The sequence below is a fragment of the Vipera berus genome (genome assembly GCF_964194415.1).
Source record: "Vipera berus genome assembly, chromosome: 2".
Lineage (NCBI taxonomy): Eukaryota > Metazoa > Chordata > Lepidosauria > Squamata > Viperidae > Vipera > Vipera berus.
Genome location: NC_138203.1, coordinates 123,711,332 through 123,736,646, shown reverse-complemented (window position 1 = coordinate 123,736,646; position 25,315 = coordinate 123,711,332). Strand labels below are relative to the sequence as shown.

Genomic DNA, 25,315 nt, shown 5'->3' with positions numbered 1-25,315 from the left:
ATACTTTAAATTTTCTTAACTGCAAGCAAATATTGGTCTGATACATACTTAGGCTGTTGAGGATAAATACCCAAAATTTCTAATGCTTCATATTGTGGTTGCACTGGTAAAATCACCAGCAAGATATTATAGGAGTATTTTCATGTTATGGCTATTTCTTCTACCTTTTTCTATTGGGTAGAAGCCAGGAAGAGACCACTCACAACCCTTGGTTACAGATTCTAGTCAGCCACTAAATAATGGATTACTAACGAATCAGAAATCCAGATTTGCACATTATACTGCATTATTAACAAACTTGAATTTACATGTTGCAAACACGTGCTTAAATCATTTTGGAACTTAATTTCTTTTTTTTTAAAAAAAAACAACTACATTCAATTAATTCACTTGATTTGTGAAATTACGAAAAAAGAAATACAGTATCAAAGTTTGTATGAAAGAATTTCAACTTAGGAGAGTTCCTAAACTGGAAAATGAATTCAATCATTTGATGTTTTAAATTGTCTTAAACTACAATAAACTGCAATCTCGTAAATCACTCGTAAATAAAACTGTTCAAAATGTTCATGAGTATACATAATTGAAATGTTAGTTGCTGTAGAATTCCCACTAGGACTTTGTTCTCAGGGGGGAGGGCGGGATTTGCTCACTTTGGAGGTTTTCCCAGTGTATGAAATAAGAAGTATGAAAATGTGAAATAGCTAAGAGAATTGGTTGAGAGATCAGGACTTCACCCCCCCAAATTAAAAATTCTCCGTGCCTTTTAGGCATTAATTGAAATTGCCACCATACTTACGTGCAACCATAACAACTTTTTTTTAAAAAAAGTCCTACTTTTCTAATAGTACAAAAATCTGGTAGATATTATATTAGGAGCCATGACATATCTTCTATAATATGATCAAGGCAGCCATAAAGTTTGGCTCATCTACATATCTCTCAATGGCTAAATCAGAGCATTCAATTAGCTCACTGACTAATGGAGCTCATCCACACTAACCTGCAGTTCACACCAAGCAACTTCTACCCAGGTTTCTGTGTCCAGACCCTTGAAGACAGTTTTGAAGGCTCCTCTTCCCAACTCAATGTCAAATTTCAGAAATCTTCCACCAGGTGATGTAGCCACAGCCTTCATCTCTGCCTCCTCTTCTATCTCCTTCTTCATCCTTTCCTTCGCGGCTTCCATAATCACCTTTGAGTTTTGCTCATTTCTGGCTTCTTGCTCGGCCACAAGTGTAGTGGCAGAAAGATGGATCATTCTCTGATCGCCCAAGATAAATTGTTCTTGCTCATTCCGTGGAGTAAGTTCCAAGTCCTTTTCATCCTCCACTATCTCCACACTCTTTCGGAAAAACCTTTTTCTTTCTATAGTTACCCCAGAGGCAGGTGTGCTAACACCTTCTTTGGTCCTGGCCTCCATGGTCAAAGTAGCATCAACAGAAGGATTCATACATTCCAAAGAAACTCCATCAGGTTTCTCTGATTCCTCTGTGCTGGCTGATTCACCAGAGTCTGTAGCCATGACACAGCAGAGCCTTGGCACTTAGATATATGAAGTGTTTCCCTTCCTCTTCACTCCAGGCACATTATGAATAACTGCAATATTATCAGGACTTACTTCCTCTCAGATTATCATAAGATTCCCATAGCAACCTGTAACAAGAAGGAAGGGGGGGGGGAGTTCATTTTAAAAGGTGAAATATGAAGCAGGCACCAAAACTGCAGTCTTCAGTTAATTAGTCTACCTTCTTTATCCCAGCAACAGAAACCTAGCTTTTTGTTTAAAGACATTTTTACCGCTGAGCCAGTAAGTTCAATTATGCACAATATAGATCACATTAGATTATTGGCTTCAAGAGTTTAATATCATATGATGTTACTGTAAACAAATCCCTTAGTGGTTTGACATATGAATCGAGTTTGTTGACCTACATATTTCCTCCCTTTCCAACTTCTTAAATTCAGCAATTGTTAGTTAATTCACCCAATGAATTCATTGTCAGAGTTTAATGCATGCTTAGGAACTTAACACACTTTGTTGTCTCCTACTTTATCTGTATTACATTGCAAATTGTATGCTTAGCAAGATTCCCTCTTTCAGGTTTCCAAGAACCCTGTAATTTGAATTATTTCTCCATACAAAGTTTCCTATCGCAGAAAAAAGGAAAATGAACACACAAAAAATGTGACACTGATTGGTTAAAGTCACATAACAATAAGGGATCAACGTATAGTACAGTCTAATGACTAAAAATCCTAATTATACAGTACTGCTTCTATCTATATTGCTTGAAAAAACAGAAATTACTTAGCAGCCATTTTTTCAGAAAGTACTCCCTTTGTGTTTGCTCTGGCCACAATTGCTCATAAATTAAATGAAAGAGGCATTTTTATTCTTATGTTTTGAATGTGCATTGTGGATGCTTAATAATTAAATCCAGATAAACTGGTATTTCCTGCTAGTATGCTGTATTATGACGGAGCACTATCCAAAGTGCTTGAGATTTTTTATGTGGTTTGAGGCTGAGGTGTTTTTTAAAAGCAAACTTTCAAATGTAAAAAAAGAAAAATCCATGCCTCAATGGAAGTTCATTTAATCAGCCAGCCTCTGTAACACCACATCTTCAAGCAAATGGAGTTAATGGAATCTATTCAAATCCCTCTAGATATTTATACTCACGTCACATTTATTTACAAATGCTGAAAGCCAAGTGTTTCAGCAAAGACTTAACTATTCAGCATCAATGCATAAGCCAAAATCTTTTACTATGGTACACATTTCAGTTAAATCAATTAATGTATGTAATGTTTTCATAAAACAAACCAAATCCATGTTACTGTGTCAAGTTTTTAATACCATAGATGCCTTGAGATGTTAATTTTAAAAAGAGCAAGAAAAAGAACAGATATGAGAAAACCAAGATGCTGCAGTTCTTCAGTTAAACTTGTGGAGGTATTTTAGAATTCAATAGGCGTATGCAGCATCTGAGTGAGTTAAAAGAAAAAAAACTAGTGTAGTATATGTTGTAAAGGAGAATAAAGATGTGTAAATATTGTACTTAGTATTGGGGGGGAAAATTAAGATATCCTATATCACTACATGTAAAAATTGTTCAATAAAGAGAATATTTGACATAGTTATTCCTTGGATATAAAGCAACAGAAGATTATTCCACTGAGATGGTATTATTTGCATGGCAAGCTATGCTTAGGTTTACTTCTGCCTTTTTTTCCTGTGGAAAAAAACAGAAGCCTCCTCCACAAAATTGCCAGTTTCACCATCCCACCAACTATTAGCAGTATTTTCAAAATTTTGTGGTGGACTCAGCAAATGTTTTCACCTATTCTTGAGCCAGTACTCCTCTAACTAGCCAATGAGGAAACACTAAAAATAGCAAAGCGCTCCATCCCCCTTCTTCTTCCTCCTTTGCTAAGTTTCATTTTTATGGCAAGAAACAAACCACCCCCACCCCAAACCCAGCTGCCACTCTGTTGGAGTGCAGCAAAGCCTCTCTGCTAAGTGGCCTGAAACTAATGGGGGAACAGCAACAAAGCATCGTGATATCTATAGTCTGGGAAGCAAAGAAACATCTCATGAGCCAGGAAGCAAAATGAGACCAGGAACTGCCTACCTACCCTACAGCTACAGAGAAAATGCTACACAACTACCTTCCAGCAATTCCTTTAGAGGCAATTGACTAATTGAATCAATTAATTTCTGAATTGGTTCTGTGTACAAAGCCTGCTAGAAAATACTCAGCGTTATGGATACATACGTGAGAAAGTCCCAATGACATTTTAGTGTCATTCTTGCACATGAAAGGGGACAAAATTAATGAGATAAAATTAATCCATCCTGAGCCTTGTGTACTCCAACAGAGTCTTATGGCAATTTGTTTGTTTATTAAACTAGTATGCCATCTATCTCGCAGGAGATGGCTCTAAGAGACATTCAATTAAAATGCACTATAAGCATTAAAACAATAAAATTCCAAGTAAAATAAAACTAACCAGGATGGAGAGGGAACCAAATGTGCATAGGAAGGGGGTGAGACATTATCTACTCTAATACCCACCTCCAAACTGCCACACCTCCATTGGGGCCCCAAACTGGTTGGCCCAGTCATGTTATCAAGGCCTTTTGGGGAAATATGTAGGATATAATGCAGGGATTACAAACAGAAGGGGGACTTGGTAGAAATATCCTTTAATGTGAATAGAACAATAGGATAGTGCTCATTAAATGCAGAACAAAATTAATCAGAATATAATATTTGACAATCCATCCCCCTTCAGAGACATTTCCCTACTTAAAACAGAGAAACAGAATGATGAAAGGCAGGCAAACAAGCAAGAGAAATTTCTAACTTTCTGCTGGCTTCCCCATTGAGCTTCCTTGTGAGAATCTAGCAGGGAACACCGGATTGGAGAGCCAGTTTGGTCTAGTGATTAAGGCACCAGGGTACAAAGCTTCCAGAAGACTGTGAGTTCTAGTCCTGCTTTCGGCATGAAACCAGTTGTGTGACTTCCCGGCCAGTCACATTCTCTCAGCCCAATCCATCTCACAGGTTTGTTAATGTGGGGAAAATAGAAGGAAGAAAGTCTGTTTGATATGTTCACCACCTTAGTTATTTGTAAAAATAATAAAGGCAGGATACAAATAAATAAATAAATATCTCCCTTACCAGCAGGAAGGTTAGTGGTTGCTGCTGGATGAGGAAGGAGGGAGGAAGGGATTGTGAGACTGGCTGAGAATTTGTCTCAAAACACTAAAAATGAAGATTACATGACAGTAGAAGAAACGTAGAAGTGCAGCAGAAGCCAGTAACACTGAAGCAGCCAGAGCTTTCCCAAATTTCATTCCTTGGGAGTCAAGGGTCCTGGATTTTGCACACATTCTGTAAGCCCATCTAAGGTACCTCAATTATTATAGTGTAGAATAGATCAAGAAGGCCAACTGGAAGTAATAGTTAATGGATCGGGCTAGAAACCTAGCATCTTAGTTCTAGTCCTGCATTAGGCACAAAGTCGGCTGGATGATTTTGAGCCAGTCACTTTCTTTAAGCCTCAGAAAAGAAGCAAGGGTAAATCACTTCCTTTTGTGAGATAGAATTTTTATTGAAGATTTGTACATAAATAAAAGATAAACATGAAAATAAAGTTTACAAAGAATAAAAAAGATAAAAGAAAAAGTACAAAAAGCACTACAAGTAGAAAAAAGATTATTAAAGAAGTGACTTCTGACCTTCTTGGTAGTGATTACAAACTGATTATCCGTCTCCCCTCTTTAAGATTACATTGCAAAGATTTGTACTATCCCATATTCAGACCATTTTTCAATCAGCAAATTTAGAAATCATTCAGCAAAAATGGCAAACTATTTCTGAAAAACGTTGCCAAGAAAACTGCAGGGGCTACTCCAGGCACTTGCCAGGCATCCATAATGATTCAAAAGCATAAATAATACAACATAATAAACATATTAATCCATAAACTAAACTTAAAATTTCTAAAATCATGCATTTTGTAATCTCATTCCCCGTGAATATCATTCTCTATTTTTGACATATAAGACAAAAGAAAAGTGATCTCAAAGAAGTCCATGAAATTCTATCAATGTTTGCTTTACCTAGTTCTGCCACCTTTACATGGTAAAATTAAAATAAATTAGCAACTGAAGCATGCTAAGAAAATTAATTTTAACAACTCGCCCACTCTGTAACAAAATATTATTAATAGCCTGGTCCAGCAATCGCCTCCCGCCCAACCTGCTACAAAAAGTGAAAATGTGAATTCACAGGTGCAGCTCTTTTGCTAATGCTACTTGAAATGGAAATCCAGAGCATATGCTAACAGGAGCAAACATACAACATGTGATCGACAATTCAACTTTGAGGTCAAAAGCCAACTGAGCCTATGACATTCCCACACTGACTTTTAAAATCAAAGTGCCTCTCACTTGTACATATAAACAATAGTTTTTTTAAAAAAATAACGTAATATTTTGTTTGCATACTATATTGTACAATAAGAATTATCTAAAGCTTTAACATGTTGAAAGTTATTTACATACTTATTTTGGGCTATTGTTTTTATTCAGTCCAATCTAGAGATTCTAGTTATTTAACAATGCACAATGCACTATTTTAGGAAATTAGCCAAACTGAAACAATGTAACAGATAAACAATGCTAAGGAAAATGCTCTTATCACTTTTATAAGAAGTAAAAGAAAGGCAAAAAATACAATCTGGGAAGAAAAACAAATGCAAAGTAACTGGGGGGGGGAGTACTGGTATATTTAGGCTTGCACAATTCAAAGAGTATACTGCAGTTTATCTATAATAAACAATAACTATGTTCAGATATTAACAAATCACTAATTAACTCACTGGGCAATATTTGTGCAAATCCAACTTGTGTTGAATTCATAGTTTGTGAGGCAAAAACCTGGATTAAATAAACAATAGTTAATATTATATCGGGTAGGTCTATTGTGTGAAAATATAATTTCAAATGTTAAACCCATAAAACATGTGGCCTCCGCAGTAGACTACATTGCCAAAATTTGATGGCAAGGAGCCTCATTTCAGCTATACATTTCCCCCAAATTTCTGAAAAAAAGAGTAAAAATCATATGACCATAATTCAGCCATTTTCCTGCTAAATTTCTGCCTATTTTTAGGATTTCCCAGGTCCTCATGTTAAACATAGGAGTATTGTAGTTTACTTCCCAGAGGCCTTCTGTTCCTCTTCTTATGATTAATACTTCAAGTATTTCTGAGTATTGCCTCAAGTTATCTTTGATAATTTGAGGCAATACTGCATCTCAGATGGAGGGATGCAACAGAAGTATTTACTCACATGTAACTGCAATGCTCCTGGGGAGGAAAGCCATGGCAAATCTAGACAGCACACTAAAAAGCAGAGACATCACCCTGTCAACAAAAGTGCGTATAGTCAAGGCTATGGTCTTCCCAGTTGCAATGTATGGCAGTGAAAGCTGGACCATAAGAAAGGCTGAGCGCCAAAGAATTGAGGCCTTTGAACTATGGTGCTGGAGAAGACTCCTGCGAGTCCCTTGGACTGCAAGGCGATCAAACCGGTCAGTCCTAGAGGAGATCAACCCTGACTGCTCTTTAGAAGGCCAGATCCTGAAGCTAAAACTCAAATACTTTGGCCACCTAATGAGAAGGAAGGACTCACTGGAGAAGAGCTTAATGCTGGGAAAGATTGAGGGCAAGAGAAGAAGGGGACGACAGAGAATGAGGTGGCTGGATGGAGTCACTGAAGCAGTAGGCGTGAGCCTAAATGGACTCCAGAAGATGGTAGAGGACAGGAAGGCCTGGAGGAACGTTGTCCATAGGGTCGCGATGGGTCGGACACAACTTCGCAACTAACAACAACAACAACTGCAATGCTTAAAGAGAAAGGCATTTGCTAGGCAAAGGCTCAGTTAATACAGAATGAAAAAAGTTATCTTTACTAATTTAGTAAAATGTGTAATCACAACTTTTAGTTTAAATGTTGTATTGTTTATTGCTACATTCACTGTCATTCTGGATGATATTCTCAGTTAATACTGACAAGACTACAATTGTTGGTTGCTCCTAGAACTTTTGAAAACAATGCAGACTTTAAAAAAGACTTCCTTCTAACATACCTTAAAGAAATCCCTGATGAGAAAACAGCCTGCTTGATCAATAATTATTCAATATTCCATTGTTGAGGTTGAAATTAGTTTCCAATTTGTATTCTTAGGTGGAAGAAGCAGTAGCTCTACAAGCAAATAAAGAACTTCATTAACAAATAGTACATCTAAACCGCACTAATCTAAAAATATCTGGTTCAAAACCATGAATAATCATAAAGCATGAACACATTTTTAGTTAACCACATTATTTCTGGCTAAGTCAAAAGGTAACTGGATCTTATGACACTTCTACATTTTAAATAAAAAGTTCAAAATTGCTGTGGTGAATTAAAGCTGCTTATTTTAAATCAAGAAATCTCTAGTTCAAATTCAGGCTGTGCTACTGGTTTGCTACTTAGCTATTAACAACCACATTCTTTCAACGTCATCTTTAATATTAGAATAATGTCTATTACTTACTGTGATACCAATTACTATAACACACATCTGAGTATTCAGGGAAATGTCATATAAATACCAAATAATATTTTATGATGGGATAAAAATGATATTAAACTGATGGAAATGTTTTAAATGTTTTATTTATTTCTGAAATAACTTTATTTTGTAGAGCATCAAATATTTTACACAGTATACTCTCTGTATAAAAACAGAAAGCCCAATGTTTCCAAGAGTTCATTCTTGGACACTGCAAGAGCTCAGGCAGAAATGGTTACATTTACCATCTGCCATAAAGGGGCTGCCACAAAGAAGAGGGGGTCAAATTATTCTCCAAAACACCAGAGGGCAGGGCAGGAAACAATGGTTGGAAACTGATCAAAGAGAAAAGCAACCTGGAATTAAGGAGAAACTTCCTAACAGTGAGGACAATTAACCAGTGGAATAGCTTGCCTCCAGAAATCGTGGGCGCTCCATCCCTGGAAGTTTTTAAGAAGAGACTAGACACTTATCTGAAATGGTATCAGTTCTCCTGCTTCAGCAGGGGGCTGGACTAGACGACCTCCAAGGTCCCTTCCAGCTCTATTCTATAATAAAGTCCCTTACAAAATTACACTTCAGATGTATAAAGACTATCTCATGCCTCATCACTGTTTACAAACTAATAGTGTGATATTCCCAGGGGTTAAAACAGCTTCAACTTATACCCCATCATTTAGCAGAATACTATTTTTCTTTTTTATACCTACCTGTGCTTAAAATTGGATAAAAGTTTTTCAGCAAAATGAGTGGGGTGGGATTACATAAATATAGGGTAGACAGATTGTTAGCCATTATAATGTTGACTTCTCTTACATATTTAATTATATTTAAATGGTAAATAACTCATATAACCTAAAAGCCACCTGGAAAAAAAGCTCATTCCATTTTCTTTATTTAATAATGATAATAAATAAAATAATAATAAAAAAATCTGCTGATACATATTAGGGCCCAAAGTTATTTACATCAAAATGAAAGGGTAAATGCAAAATACTGTATGTAGGAAAGCATCTACAAAAAAGAAAAAGGCAGTATTTTGATTATCTGAAAATAAAAATCAGAAATGAATTTTAATTCCTTTCTATATTCCTTGATATAACAGGAATTGATCCTGTTTGCTGAGATTATCCAATTTTCACTTTGAAAAAGGTATACTTAGTTTCCACAGGGGGTGCTTATGTATGGTTAAATAATCCATGATTTACTAAATATTCTGGTTTCATATAACATATTCAAGCATCAACTAACTACACAAGCTGCATTCACACAGCATGCTAGACTAAGTGATTAACTACTTGGGGGTTCAGTTTGTCACAGAGTCAGGCTATTTTTTTAATTGAGCTATACATTTGAATCTATAAATACTGGATTCAAGCAACAATACATTGCACTTGTTTTAGAAATAATTAAAGCTGCAACCAAATACAGATGCTAAAACATATGGTGAAGATCTCTATTAACTACAAAACTAACACAGGTTTTTGTGGATATTCTCGTTTGCTACTAATACTTAGAAATAAATAGCGCTGTTAAAGATGATGATTAATAGTTCCAAAACATGTACAGCTCTGATGTTTAATATTATTCAGTAAAAGATCCTGTCTCCTTAAAGAATCCTGGCCTTTGGCCAACAGCAGCATTTGGGTTCAGCTACAAGTCAAAATTTTCTGGACTGCTGCTAATGGAGGCACACATACAACAGCTGACTTTAAAAAGATACATGGAAGGCAGATGACTTTTATTTAACCCATATATGACAACAGTCTAAAAATAATTGTAATTTTTCTGTTTAGTTTCTGTTCTATACAGTGATGCATTATACATGCCCTGCTATTTACAAAGTAACAGAGAAGCTATGCATGGATAGAGGGGATAAATTTCCTCTGAATGGCTGGCATAAAATCATTATTTTGAAACGCAGAGCATCACTAGAACTTCCAGAATGATACTAGCATCATCTGTGACACCGCATCACATTTTACCCATCATGTTTAAGTTCTGCTATGAGGAGACAATTGTTTTTCATTTCTTTTCTAAGGGACACCACAGCCACCCCTACCGGTGATTTCAAACACTGCCAGACATTCTTCCATACTGCTAAAGGTATCAGAGTTTTCTGAATTCCTGATCTATGCGGTGTACCTTTCTAAAGCAAAAATACAAGTAGCCAGATTTATCTACCATAGGGCGCCTGACCCAGATACTAACATTTACAGCTGAGTTCACAAATGATTTCACCAGCAGCAACAGAAACATTTCGGAATGTGATATAGGTAGCATATATCCCTCACTCCTTTAAATTCCCTTTGTACAATCTCAAGGCATAACTCAAAACTAAGAAATGTGGATCTGTCTGATTGAATCATTTTGTGTTAAATCACCCATTATATTTATCCACAGCCCAAGGGATTTATCAATCTACCAGGGAGGCAACATAAATTACAGATTTGATAAATAATTACATCGAATAGTTCTAAATAAAAATTTAAAATGCTAGAGTCAAATTAACTACGTACTTCATTTTAGAGATCAGCCACAGAGAGATTCCCTATATGGACAGGATCAACATTTGTTAAAATTACAAATTAAAAGTAAATTCACTGAATATATTTAAAAAGAATACTCTTATGTTTATTTAATCATATAACTCACTGGCTCCTAGTAACTATTTTAGAACTTTAGGCACAGTTATTTTAAAATAAAGATAATTTAAACATATAGCACTCTGTGGGAAAAGAACCCCACTGATGAATCTAGTTTGCAAAATTTCTAGGGGTGGAAGAAATACATAGCCACAAGGTATTTAAAACAAAAGAAACCCTGCAGCATGGGGTTAAAATCACATCAGGGCAGGGATGTGCAATCAATATTAAAAATCATATACAAAGGTACAAAGAAAAGGTAAATGTAAAGCAAAGGTACAAATATTTTTTTAAAAGCAAAGTTTCCTTCTCTTCTGTCTAGCCCATTCAAATCTCCACAGCTTTACACACACATTTTCTTCATGCACACTAAATAAAACACTAGTTCGTTCTGTCTCCCTACCTCATCCTCTCTGAAAACGATTCACTCTACAAAGAAATTCCATCCACCCTGACTCACACACACCTGTCTTCCCAACACCCAACACCATTCATAATTGAAATCCTAGAGTTTTTTGTCCATCCCAATTCCCCAACTAATCACACACACCCCCGGAAAAAAATCCTTGTTAATACAAAATCTACACATACTTCCTAAGGACTAAGTCCAATTGATCTTATGGAAATTAACACACAAATTACTGGTACTTAATAATATAAATCCCAGGCTGAATCCATTTTCTGCTCCAACGACCAGCATTCTAAGCAGCAGCGTTCAGCATGGCAATCCATCCAGACATACTGTAATCACATGCACAAAAGCCGCCCAGGCACCCCTCCTCCTCTTCTTCTTCTTCCGCTCTCTCTCTCATTACTACCCACCCGCTTTTAGGAGGGAAAAATCTTTCTACCTCCCCTTCTTACCCAAATGTATAAGGTTTGGGTCAACGCCAAGGGGGATGCATCTCTCCATCTCCGTAGACTCCTCTCAAACAAACCCCATGGACGGCGGCAAAGAGAAGCTGTAGGATGCTCACTGCATTCAAGGGAGAAAAGACCCCCACCTCCTTACAAGAACTTCCGGGTAATGGGGAACCTTATAAGCAGGTGAAGAACAATCCTCTCCTCTACTCCGGGCTGTACTATTCTAAAGAATCCCCCCCCCTCTCTCTCTCTCTCTCTCACACACACACACACACACACACACACACACACACACACAGAGAGAGAGAAGGGGGAGGGGAAGATGGAAGCAGAGCAAGCCCTCTTAGAAAGGTTGATAGAGGAACAAAGTCTTAATGAAGCAAACTACTGGGATAAACCATCTAATTTCTGTTAGAGAGGGAGATAAGAGATATATTATTACCCGGATGTCAAAGAAATATGTTCTTTCCCATGCATCGCTGTGGATACGATCGCAGTGTAGTAGGTCATTTATGCACACAATATCTAATTAATGTAGTCTGATTAAAGATTAATACTGTAGAAATATCTGACTACCATACGTTCAGCCAAAATCTGCATACATGTACAAAAAAACCCTTAAATTGTAATAATTTATATAAAAGGAGCAATTGCAGTATGTAAATTTATCCAGGAACGAAATATATTTACACCTTAAAAAATTTGGAAACAGAAGGTTCCAGAGACGTCTGGAATATTCCATTTTCACTCCAAACCATGCCACTACATCAATTAACAACCAATTCAAAGGTAGAAAGTGAACAAATCTTTTCACTCTAGGATTTTAAATCTAAAGTAGCACCCAGCAAAGCATTTTTTTATAATCTTTGCTTGATAAATTATTACAAAGTTATGTACTTAGATTGGAAGATAGTTAATCTGTTTTCAAAAGGAAATCTAGACAATGAAGATTTGAAAATATATTTATTTTCTAGGTAAACAAAACATTACTGAGAAAATTATTAAATCATACAATGCTAGGAGCTCAAAGCACCTCTGAGAATTAAAGGTACATATGCCTCTATATGAATTCTAAGTCTCCAGTTCCTAGTTAAGTATTGATTATGTGCTATCAAGTCATTTTTAATCCTAGCAACCACATACATTTATGTTTCTTTTATATTTTATTTTATATTTTACTTTACATTTTATATTTTAGCATAAAATATAAACAAATGGCAGAGCAGATTATTTTTAAATTATTTTTACTACAATATTTCTAAATCTGATTCCTCCCTATTCTCATGAAATGAAAAAATCTAGATTATGCCTATTGTAACTATCTCTGAAAATTAATAAACATATATTTTCTTCTTCAAAGCTCTTGTTCCATAAATAAGATATTAAAATACTTCAGACTAGGAAATCAGTTTAAAACTGTCTTCAATAGGAAATCTGCAGAGCAGGAAAACTATTTTAACAGTTTTACATCAGGAGTACGAAAATGGCAATCCTATCATCAGTCTGCAGTCAAATCTATACAGCTCTCTTTGCACAATACACTGACTAAGATATAATCCATGACATATAAAGTGCAGTGGCTATGTTCTCACATTCTTGCCAAAAAACTCAAACCATATTCTGGCTTAACATGATAACTTGTTCTCACAGTACACTATCACAAAATGAAATTTCTTTGGTGTTGCTTGCCATGTTAGTTTCTTAACCATGGTTTATGATTTGGCATGTTTTGTACAACCCATATGTATACCAGGCTTTGAATCCTGTCCTTGAACATTGTCCAGAAACCTCCTTGAACATTGTCCAGAAACCACTACTATACTGAAGAAAGTAATTGGTACTAGAAAATTATTACGTAATCAATTGAGAGAGGATATGTAGAGTCAGACTGGGGAGTACTACATATTGAAGGGTTGGGAAGGAGCTACTTACGACTCCTAACTCTGGAGAAGGCTCTAATGCTGGGAAAAGGTATAAGGAAAGAGGACAACCAGGTGGAATCCTGCTTTGAAGATGCAGCAGAGGGCTGAGCTCTGCAGTTAAACTGGCCAGCAGGAGAGTAGACTCTAATGAGCAATGTGCCTCAACTCTGCCTATCGGTGGAGGCTCAGCATGGCTTATTTAGTGTCCTCAATCCCTGAGAGAGAGAAATGAGAACTTTTCAAATCTCAGCTCTGTGATCTTTATTGTGCTGTGCTTAAAATTCTGGATTAAAGTTCACTGTGTCTCTTGTCCTCCTCCTTGGATTCATCATTTGTCTACTGGACTCCTGGTTTTGACTTTCCCAAGGCTGTAAGCAATGTTGGTGGTGTCAAAGCCCACATTTTAGTTTTCAGCTGCCTTTTTAAAAAATTCTGTTAGGTCATCTATTTTTTGTTGCTAAGATGTTTTGAGCAGCATGTATGTGCCAGAATTCATTCTTTGTCGTTTCTTCCTCTTTCCCATATTGTTATTTTCTCTTACTGCCTATGTATAAACAATTCTCAGTTCTTGGCCAGTTGTTTGAGTATTAGTCAAATACAGTTATGCACAGGATCCAGTAATTTTAAAAGTAGTCTGATAATGTAAGATAAAAATAGAAATTTACCAGAGCGCACTGTTCACTAGGTGCTTTCACTTCACCATCTTGGCTACTCCTCCAAGCCTGTAAGTATGTTTACAACTGCCATCTTTTTAATATAAATTTTTATTGCTTTTAAAATAACAGAAAAAAGAAAAACAAAAAACAAAAAATACATACATTATAAAAAATGTACAAGTGCTTAAAAATATACAGTTGTCATCTTAAAATACTAGTAAAAAGGACTGCTTCCCTCTAAAAGTTTATCAGATTTATATAGCCACCCATTGCACAAATATGGCTCTGGGTGCTATACAATTAAAAAACCTGAATACTGAAGATCAGCTCCAGCAGGAAGCAAAAGATGCATTTCAGAAAGACAGTAACACAGTACAACTTTGTTTCCAAAAATTCTGCCTGAAATGTGCCTATCATTGGAGTTCAGTGGCTAATCAGTTCAAATAAATAGCAAAAGAAAAAGAAAGTATAGATTTATCCCAGCATCTGAATATCCATTCTAAGACTTTTGTTGCTACTCAAGTGGTAGTCTATGGAGTATTTTTTGCTTGCAGGCTTCTTTATATTATTGGTTGTTGATCCAAAAAGATATAAACTATTCACCACTTCAATATCTTTACTGTCAGTTTTAAGGCTAGTGATGGTACATATGGTCATTAGTTTGGTGCTAGCCCTATTTTTTTTACTATGCTCCTTGATTTTCTTAATAGAACTTTATATACATACATACATACATACATACATATATATTAGTAAAATAATAAGTGAGCATAACTGACTAAATATGTCTCTGTCACTGTGAAAACTGGCTTGCCCTAAGCCTATTTTTTAAAAAAAATCCAAAAAAATGAGAATGTGCAAAATGTTATATTTTGATCACTAAATTCAGACCCTTCACAACCTAATCTGCAGATCCTTTTGCTTTAATACTATATAGTCCATTACAGACTGTTTTATTCTTCTTTTTCTATAGTATTTTCCTCTTTCTCTTGCCTAATTTGCGAATATACAGTTGCAAGAAAAAGTATGTGAACCCTTTGGGATTACGTGGAGTTTTGCATGAATTGGCCATAAAATGCGCTCTAAACGTCATGTAAGTCACAATAGAAAAACACAGTCTGCTTAAAATAATACTACACAAACATTAGCTGTTGTCATGTTTTAATTGAACATAAGATGGAAACATTCACAGTGCAGGGTGGAAAAAGTATGTGAACCTTTGGACTTAATAACTGGTTGACCCTCCTTTGGCAGCAATAACCTCAACCAAACGTTTCCTGTAGTTGCACAACGATCTGGAGTAATTTTGGACCACTCCTCTTCACAAAACTGTTTCAGTGTAGCAATATTCTTGGGATGTCTGGTGTGAATCGCTCTCTTAAGGTCATGCCACAGCATTTCAATCGGGTTGAGGTCAGGACTCTGACTGGGCCACTCCAGAAGGCGTATTCTGTTCTGTTGAAGCCATTGTTTTGTTGAATTACTTGTATGCTTTGGGTCATTGTCCTGTTGCATCACCCATCCTCTGCGGAGCTTCAGTTGGCGGACAGATGGTCATACGTTTTCCTGCAAAATGTCCTGATAAACTCTGGAATTCATTTTCCCATCAATGACAACAATCCGTCCAGGCCCTGAGGCAGCAAAGCAGCCCCAAACCATGATGCTCCCTCCGCCATGTTTTACAGTGGGGATGAGGTTTTGATGTTGGTATGCTGTGCCTTTTTTTCTCCACACATAGTGTTGTGTGTTTTTACCAAACAACTCAATTTTGGTTTCATCTGTCCACAGTATATTTTGCCAGTAGTGCTGTGGAACATCCAGGTGTTCTTTTGCAAACTTCAAACGTGCTGCAATATTTTTTTTGGACAGCAATGGCTTCCTCCATGGTGCCCTCCCATGTACTCCATTCTTGTTTAATGTTTTCCTTATTGTAGATGTGTCAACAAAAATGTTAGCATGTGCCAGAGATTTCTGTAGGTCTTTAGCTGACACTCTAGGATTCTTCTTTACCTCATTAAGCATTATGCGCTGTGCTCTTGCAGTCATTTTTACAGGACGACCACGTCTAGGGAGAGTAGCAACAGTGCTAAACTTTCTCCATTTGTAGACAGTCTGTCTTACCGTGGACACATGAACATCAAGGCTTTTGGAGATACTTTTGTAACCCTTTCCAGCTTCATGCAAGTCAACAATTCTTGATCGTAGGTCTTCTGAGACCTCTTTTCTGCAAGGCATGGATCACATCAGACAGTGCTTCTTGAGACCAGTAAACCCAAAACAGGTGTGTGTTTTTAAAGGGCAGGACAGCTGTCAGCAACACATCCAATATCATCACACTGATTGGGGTCAAGGTTGGCTCCTGGCTCCAATTAGCTCTTGGAGAAGTCATTAGGCTAGGGGTTCACATACTTTTTCCACCCTGCACTGTGAATGTTTCCATCTTATGTTCAATTAAAACATGACAACAGCTGTTTGTGTAGTATTATTTTAAGCAGACTGTGTTTTTCTATTGTTGTGACTTACATGACGTTTAGAGCGCATTTTATGGCCAATTCATGCAAAACACGTAATCCCAAAGGGTTCACATACTTTTTCTTGCAACTGTAACTTGTCTCCCACAGATTACATGTGTGCTTTATGTGAGACACACGTCACTGTTTGGAAACACTGCTATGGATCTTATCAGTCAGTGTGCAATGATTGGCTTATAGGAGCATTCTCTTGTAATGGTTTGTGTGAATGTCCTTGAGAGGCAAAATGAGGAAGAATTACAGCCAGGGCAACAGTAAAATTAGACATTTCAGCAGATGGAAAGAATGGGGGCATGGTAACAATCTCAGAAGGACCTTTTCTAGTTCCATGGAAAACAAAAGCAACCAAGGAGAGATGTTTTTCAGACTTGCAAGATTCTGTTACTGTAACCTCACAATAAAGTTAATGTTAGCATTCATGGTTTTGGTTTCTTATTTGGATTATCTAGAAGTTTGACACATATGAAAAACACTCCAACATTGTGGACAAGAAAATAAGATACATTTATGCAAACAGTAGGTTAGTACCATACATTCCAAAATGTATGAAATGAAAATAAAATGGATATGAAAATGAAAGTGATATGAAATCCCTTATATTGTAAACTTTAGATAATGAATTCATCAATTAATTAGCCAACTATATTTTATCCTAATATGCTGTCCAAAATTCTAACCTGCAGGGTTAGTTGATGGTTTTATGTGTTATGCTAATCCAGAAAATTGAGCCAAATAAATCATCATTAAGTTTCAATGTACTGTAGAACTCAGACAATTAAGTCAATAAACTATGGACCAATTTCTCATCGGTTGACATGTTGTGCAAACTGAATTATTGCTTATTTTATATTATGTGATTATTTGTTGGGGGAGAAATCTCTGCAGTGTCTGACTATCTAAGGCAATACTGTATCATACATATTTTAATCTGCAATTCTACAAAGAATATGCCAAACATTTTCATTTCTACAATGTTGAAACATCATTTTTTTAAAAAAAACCCACAATAAGCTAATGAGGTATTTTGAATTTTTTAAAAAAACTTTCATGCATGTCTTTTTTTTAAAAAAGCAGTAAATCCCATTACTGAGCAGCAAATAGAACATTGTATATAATAAATGGGTAGATATAGTAGAATTACCTAGACATTATACAGGTAGTCGTCGATTTACAAGTTCATTTAGTGACCGTTCAAAATTACAACGGTACTGGAAAAAGTGACATGACCATTTTTTAGTTATGGCTATTGCAGCACCCCTTTGGTCACATGTGGGTCATGTGATCACGTTTTGCTAGGTTCTGACAAACAGAGTCAATGGGGCAGCCAGATTCACTTAACAACCGTATTACTAACTTAACAACTGCACCAATTCACTTAACAACTGTGGCAAGAAAGATTATAAAATGGGGCAAAACTCACTTAACAAATGTTTCACTTAGCAGCAGAAACGTGGGGCTCAATTGTTGTGGTAATTCGAGGACTACATGTATCCACTCCAAAAAGGAAAGTAGGGAATATATTCCTAGCAACTGGCTGCTATCAAGATGTAAACCGGTATCCTTTCATTGCTCTCTGAGGTAAAAGTAAGTCCTTTCAGTTCATTAACTCATACCATTTCATAGTTCCAAAGAGGTAAACCTCAGCTTTCAGGGTCCACATGGTTTTTGTTTTATCCTTTATAGCAGGGGTATCAAACTCATAATGTCACGTGATGTGTCGCGATGTATCGTGACTTTTTTTCCATTGCCGGCAATGGGGTGGGTGCGGTTTTGCCATGAGGCATCTGGCCTGTGGGCCGGCAGTTTGACATTCCTGCCTTAAGAGTCAACCACTAAAGACTGGAGTGTGTATCTATGGAATTTAAGAGTTGTTTTATGTACCAAAACTGAACAGAGCTGGCAGAGTACAGTACAGCCCTTCATGTAAGTCCATAGCCAAGTCCTCCACACATGCTGCTTGCCTCAGTCTGAAAACATCCCGAAACTGATAAAGTCTTGAATACACGATATTCTTGATCTGTACCCAGTGCACCATGAAGGCAACCTTTGCTATAGTTCTTCTACTTTTAATTTTTTTTCCAGTTTTTGCTGGCCCAAACTATGCTAGTCATTCCAGAACAAATAATTTCAGGGAAAATTTAGGGGCAGAGGTCTACCCTTATGTTATATATCTGAGACTAGTAGATGCACACCCCCTTAGCCTATGACCATTTAATTATCAGTCATTTGCCTTTTAGCAGCAGGGCAGCAGTTCCATTATGCTAAAAAGTTGGACAGGATGGGAAGAGGTTTTGTAGAGAAAGGAGGGAAGAAATGAAAACATCCCCTTTCTCTTTTTTCTGCTTCATCTGGTAAAACAAATGGTGTGTGGGGGGGAAGAGTAAGATTGATTCTTGGGGGAATGAAAAGGCAGAGAATGATTTGTTCCCATACTAGATAGCAATTAATGTAGTCATGAGGAAAAAGCCCCTAGTTGGCTTTCAGTTTTATGTCAGTGGTAAAAGTAGTGAAGAAACAGTGAAAAATGTTTCCCTTTTTTTTTAAATAACTGGAAATCTAAAGTTTCAATTAATCATCTACAAGTACCTATAAATCTACCATAAAATACTGATCGATCTTCTACCTAGCCCTAACATAGTAGTAATTCATTTTGTATCGTTTTTCTGCTTCATCCCAATTATTTTCTCTACTGCTAAGCTTGTAAGCCGCCCTGAGTCTTCGGAGAAGGGCGGGATATAAATGGAATTAAAATAAAAAAAAAATAAATGTGTATGACGGCCCTATGCTGTTCTGCCAGGCGAGGCCTAAAGTGACCACCTTAAACTCAAGACAGTAAGTTCTCAGAATGACTTATTACTTTCTAAGCTTGATCTACCTCACAGGTTGGCTGAAAATTATACCGGTGTCTTTAAAATTTCCCTATAAAAGCAGAGTTTAAGCTTTTTTTCTTTTTTCTTTCAAAAATGCCCTGCATTGAGATTTGAGTTCCTTGGCCCTTATATATGAATCCTTAAACTCTTTTACCAATCGTTCTCATAAAGAGAGTCGCCTCCATTTTAGATTACTAACCTTTCTCTTTACGGATAAATGATTCCCCCTCACTTTGAGACTCAATGCTATTTCCAATCCCAACTAACTCCCACAGAATGACACCCCGCTGAGATGGGCGGGGCGAGGGAGACGAGAAACGCCGCGCGCCCGGCGAAGCACAGCGCGTGCCAAAAAGAAGAAAGGCGTGAAGGGAAACGCCAGCGCGCCTGCGTCGAGTGCGCGTATCAAATCCCTCCCCTCCCCCCCCCGCGGCCGTCGATTCCATTGCTTGGCTGGCGCCTTCCGTTCAATCTCCATTGGGCTTCGTTCGCGCAGTTTCTTGGGAATGGTAGTGTCGTGGGTATTATTTGCGCGGAGGAGCGTACAGTGGTTGGAATTGAATAGCAGCCATTTTGTCGGATTTGCTTAATTGAAAATGTGTGTATGACGGAATTGAAATTGCTATGTATCATGGCCCAAAGTGCCGCCCAGATTGCTGCACTAAAACAATATTAAAATGTTTGCAAGAATAAAATAAGTTTACAGTCCCACGTGAGCCTAACTCCTTTTGAATTCAATGCGATTTTTTTTCCTCCTAGTTAGTAGGATTCTTACCATTTTTTTTAACTAGCTATGCAATGTGAATCTGTACCCTGCTGGGTTCATGCATTATAAATCGTAGTTTTTTCATAGAGAATACAAATATAAAAAATATTTTTAAATAAAATAGCCTTTAGTGTTTGAAGCCAGGAAAAATGAATGGTCTATTAATCTGGACAATTAATGATCACTGAATTCAGACTTGAGGTAGTTTTGAAAGGGTGATTCAGATGGCAGGAAGGGAGTCAGGTGACCAAAGATAAGGCCAGCAAAATGTTAGGAGAAACGGTTAGAGTAGACCAAGGGTAAGCAACCTCGGCTCTTTTATGACCCATGGACTTTAACTCCCAGAATTCCTGAGTCAGCATAGCTGGCTCAGGAATTCTGGGAGTTGAAGTCCATGAGTCATAAAAGAGCTGAGGTCCCCTGGGTTAGGCTCTGAAATCCCAGGATTTTATTCTTGTATGGAAGACAGAGCAGCAAAGCAAATTAGTTTTGTATCAAGCCTGATACAATTAATTATTTAGTGTAAATGTGTTTAGGATAATGGACAGGATTTTAAATTCATGGATTTTTCCCAGTTCCCTTGGTTTTATGGAATACCCAGGATTGACCATAAAGTGCCTGTTACAATTCATATAATGATCCATACCATATTCCAGCCAGTGCCATAGTCCTGTATCTCTAACAACAACAGGTTTTCACATTATCATAGTGGCAGTGTAGAAATAACCACATTACAGGCTTTTTTTCTCATAGAACGCTCAGAATGGAGTTCCGGCACCTTTTTTGGATGGAACCTTGTAGGGTAGGCAAGGTGGGATGTATGACATGTGTGAGTTCTGGCACCTTTTTCTTTTACAAAAAAAGCAGACAGTATGTATGTGATTAAGGATATGATGTTACTGTATTTGTGAGCGATCCAATTAATGCTAGCAGAAAATTTTAAACACATTTATGCTTCCATCTAAGAGCCAGTGTAATCTAGCAGTTAAGGCATCAAGCATAAAACTAGGAGATTGTGAGTTCTAGTCCCACTTTAGGCATGAAATCTGGCTGGGTGACTTTGAGCTAGTCACACTCTCTTAGCCCAGGATGTCAGGCTCAGTCGAGAAGCTGGTCGGTCGGTTCCTGTCACAACCAAGAGGATCAATATCTGCACTTGCAGGAAAATACTAGGAAGAAAAAAAATATGCTTCCATCTCCAAACTCTACTTCAGCCTTTCATAGCCTGGCTCACTCCATATATATTGGACACAACTCCACTAATTTCCAGTTGCCATGGTGACTTGGAATGTGATAATAATTATAGTCCAGGTCAACTGGAAGGCATCCTCCTATCCTTGAGGAATTCGTATAGGACTTTTCTCCTCTTAAATGCACAGAGTAATCATATACATGTTTAATTAGAATTAATCCTATAGAGCCGTGGTGGCAAACCTATGGCACGGGTGCCACAGGTGGCACCCAGAGCCCTCTCTGTGGACACGTGTGCTGCCGCTCCAGTCCTAGGCCTTCAGCTGGGTTTTATAAAACCTTTTTACTTTAGGCCTCTGCCGCCATGTACAAAAAAAGGTTCAATCAATCAAATTTCAACTTCTCGCGGGAAAAAAAAGGTCTCGCAAAGTTGGAATTGATTGATTGAACTTTTTAGTGCCACCCAGTCTGCCGTTACCACTGCAGCCATGCCCACCCAATGGGCCACATCCACCCAAAGGGCCATGCTCACCCCACACCTTGCAGTTTGGGCACTCAGTCTCTATAGAGTTTAGTGGAGCTTACTCCCAAGGATGGGATGCATGGGATGATAGATTTAAATTACACTCAGATATCTGTTTTATAGGTGTTTGTGTATATGTATAAATCTAGAAGCAGAGTTGTAGTTAATGTCTGGATTTTTGCCCCCTGGGGTATACCAGTAGTTAATGATTAAGCAATCATAATTTATTCAATTCATCCCCTTTTCTGAACTACAAACTAACTACATATGAAGTACCGGTAGGTAACAGATCTGTATAACACACTTGGCTGAAATGTGAGCTGTTAGCCTATGTTTCAGCATATTATATGAATCCAAATATTTTAATGTAATGGGATCAATTAGATTAATATAGTAGCAATCTCAATGGAAAAAGACCGTTGACACTTTAAACCAGGAGGCTCTTTGGACAATCCTGAGACATGAATGCCCATGGAAATTCATTCATAAAGTTAGTTCAACTACTCCACAATGGAATGACAGGTCATTTATAATGGTGATACAGTGAGGGGAAAATTATTTGATCCCCTGATGATTTTGTACGTTTGCCCACTGACAAAGAAATGATCAGTCTATAATTTTAATGATAGATTTATTTTAACAGTGAGAGACAAAATACCTAACAAAAAAAAAATCCAGAAAAACGCATTTCAAAAAAGTTACAAATTGATTTGCATTTTAATGAGTGAAATAAGTATTTGACCCCTTCACAAAACATGATTTAGCACTCGGTGGTAAAACCCTTGTTGGCAATCACAGAGGTCAGATATTTCTTGTAGCTGGCTACCAAGTTTGAACACATTTCAGGAGGGATTTTGTCCTACTCCTCTTTGCAGATCCTCTCCAAGTCATTAAGGTTTCGAGGCTGACGTTTGGCAGCTGGAACCATCAGCTCCCTCCACAGATTTTCTATGGGATTAAGGTCTGGAGACTGGCTAGGCCACTCCAGGACCTTAATGTGCTGCTTCTTGAGCCATTCCTTTGTTGCCTTGGTGTTTTGGGCCATTACCATACCATTTTCAATGCCCTGGCTGAGGGAAGGAGGTTCTCACCCAAGATTTGATGGTACATGGCGCTGTCCATCATCCCTTTGATGCAGTGAAGTTGTCTTGTTGCCTTAGCAGAAAAACACTCCCAAAGCATAATGTTTCCACCATGTTTGATGGTGGGGATGGTGTTTTTAGGGTCATAGGCAGCATTCCTCCTCCTCCAAACATGACGAGTTGAGTTGATGCCAAAGAGCTCGATTTTGGTTTCATCTGACCACAACACTTTCATCCAGTTCTCCTCTGAATCATTCAGATGTTCAATGGCAAACTTCAGATGGTGCTTTCTTGAGCAGAGGGACCTTGCAGGTGCTACAGGATTTCAGTTCTTCACAGCGTAGTATGTTACCAAATGTTTTCTTGGTGACTATGGTTCCAGCTACCTTGAGTTCATTGACAAAATCCTCCCTCCCGTGTAGTTCTGGGCTGATTCCTCACCGTTCTCATGATCATTGAAACTCCACGAGGTGAGAGCTTGCATGGAGCCCCAGACCAAGGGAGATTGACAGTTATTTTGTGTTTCTTCCATTTGCGAATAATCACCCCAACTGTTGTCACCTTCTCATCAAGTTGCTTGGTGATAGTCTTATAGCCCATTCTAGGCTTGTGTAGGTCTACAATCTTGTCCCTGACATCCTTGGACATCTCTTTGGTCTTGGCCATGGTGGAAAGTTTGGAATCTGGTTGATTGCTTCTATGGATAGGTGTCTTTTATACAGGTAACAAACTGAAATTAGGAGCACTCCCTTTAAGAGAGGGCTCCTAATCTCAGCTCATTACCTGTATAAAAGACACCTGGGAACCAGAAAGCTTGCTGATTGATAGGGGATCAAAAACTTATTTCACTCATTAAAATGCTAATCAATTTATAACTGTTTTGAAATGCATTTTTCTGGATTTTTTTGTTGTTATTCTGTCTCTCACTGTTAAAATAAACCTACTATTAAAATTATAGACTAATCATTTGTCAGTAGCCAAATGTACAAATCAGCAAGGGATCAATTAATTTCCCCTCACAGTATGTCAGTTGTATTTGCCATTTCTAATGGGGTGAAGTAGGGCTGTGTTCTAGCCCCAGTCTTGTTAAATCTCTTCTTCGTTTGCATATGGTTACACATTGTCCAGAGTCTAAAGGAGGGAATGTATACCAGATACTAATTGGACAACTCTCTCTTTGACATTCACCACTTGAACGCATAAAGCGCCTCCATAAAATCATTCAAGAAGCTCTCTTTGTTGATAAGTGTGCTTCTGTCACAAAAAGACAGTGATCTACAGTGGATGCTGAACAAATTCTCAGACACTGATATGCTCTTCAGCTTGACTGTAAGCCTGATCAAAACTAAACTTCTTTACTAGACCAGGCCAGATAACAACCCTACAGAACCAAAAATCACTCAACGATATCCAACTGACAAATGTAAATACCTTCAAATACTCCAGAAGCATCAGCTCAAGCGATGGGTTCTTTGAACAAAGAAGTTGACTGTTGAATCAGCAAGACTGGTCAGCTTTGGGGTAGCCGTGTACTTCAGTAGAGTGTTCAGTCAACACAGCCATCCCTAACTCCACAAAGCTGAAAATCTACAGAGCTGTGATTATATCCTCTCTCCTACATGGATATGAATTCTGGACTCAGTATCATCAACATATCAAACAACTGAAGAAATTTCACATGCACACTCTCCACTCCATCCTTAGCATTTGTTGGCAAGACCTTGTCTCCCACCCAGAGATCTTGGATCATATCCAGTCCACCACCATTGGGTCTCTAATTATTAAGGCCCAGATGAGTAGTTGGGACACATCATCAGAATGATCACCACATGCCTATTCAGTTGCTCCCTACTGGAGATTGGGATGAGCACTCGAGGTCATCCATGCTACTGCTGTAAAGATAAGGTGAAGGAAATCCTACATAACTGTGACATCTAGCCAAAGGAATTAGAAGCTGTGACTGCTGACAGAAACCAGGGGCGAGTCCTGTGCTACAAAGCCTCCACTGACTTGGAAGACAGGCACAGCCAAAAACTGATACAAAACTGTGAGCAGTGTTGCAGTATAACACCCACAGTTATTACAACAATGGACTTTCAGTGCCCTCATTGTGCTAGTCTCTTCACTTCCAGA

The 25,315-nt window shown here is 37.7% G+C and overlaps 2 protein-coding genes across 3 annotated transcripts in view; one reads left to right on the top strand and one right to left on the bottom strand.

The window, feature by feature from the left end:
• WNK3 (WNK lysine deficient protein kinase 3) overlaps nucleotides 1–7,755 on the bottom strand; it is a 90,100-nt gene extending 82,345 nt beyond the window's left edge. The window contains exons 1-2 of one of the 2 annotated variants that reach the window (XM_081320366.1): nucleotides 7,665–7,755; nucleotides 1,004–1,656 (exon numbers count right to left, since the gene is read on the bottom strand). In XM_081320366.1, the coding sequence (XP_081176492.1) occupies nucleotides 1,004–1,525 (522 nt within the window). In that variant the 5' untranslated portion in view covers nucleotides 1,526–1,656; nucleotides 7,665–7,755. Of the gene's footprint in view, nucleotides 1–1,003; nucleotides 1,745–7,664 lie in introns of those variants that run through there. The other variant, XM_081320367.1, reaches the window with a different exon arrangement.
• The window catches only part of TSR2 (TSR2 ribosome maturation factor), a 52,138-nt gene that overhangs the window by 9,787 nt on the left and 17,036 nt on the right, over nucleotides 1–25,315 (top strand). The window lies entirely within an intron of this gene.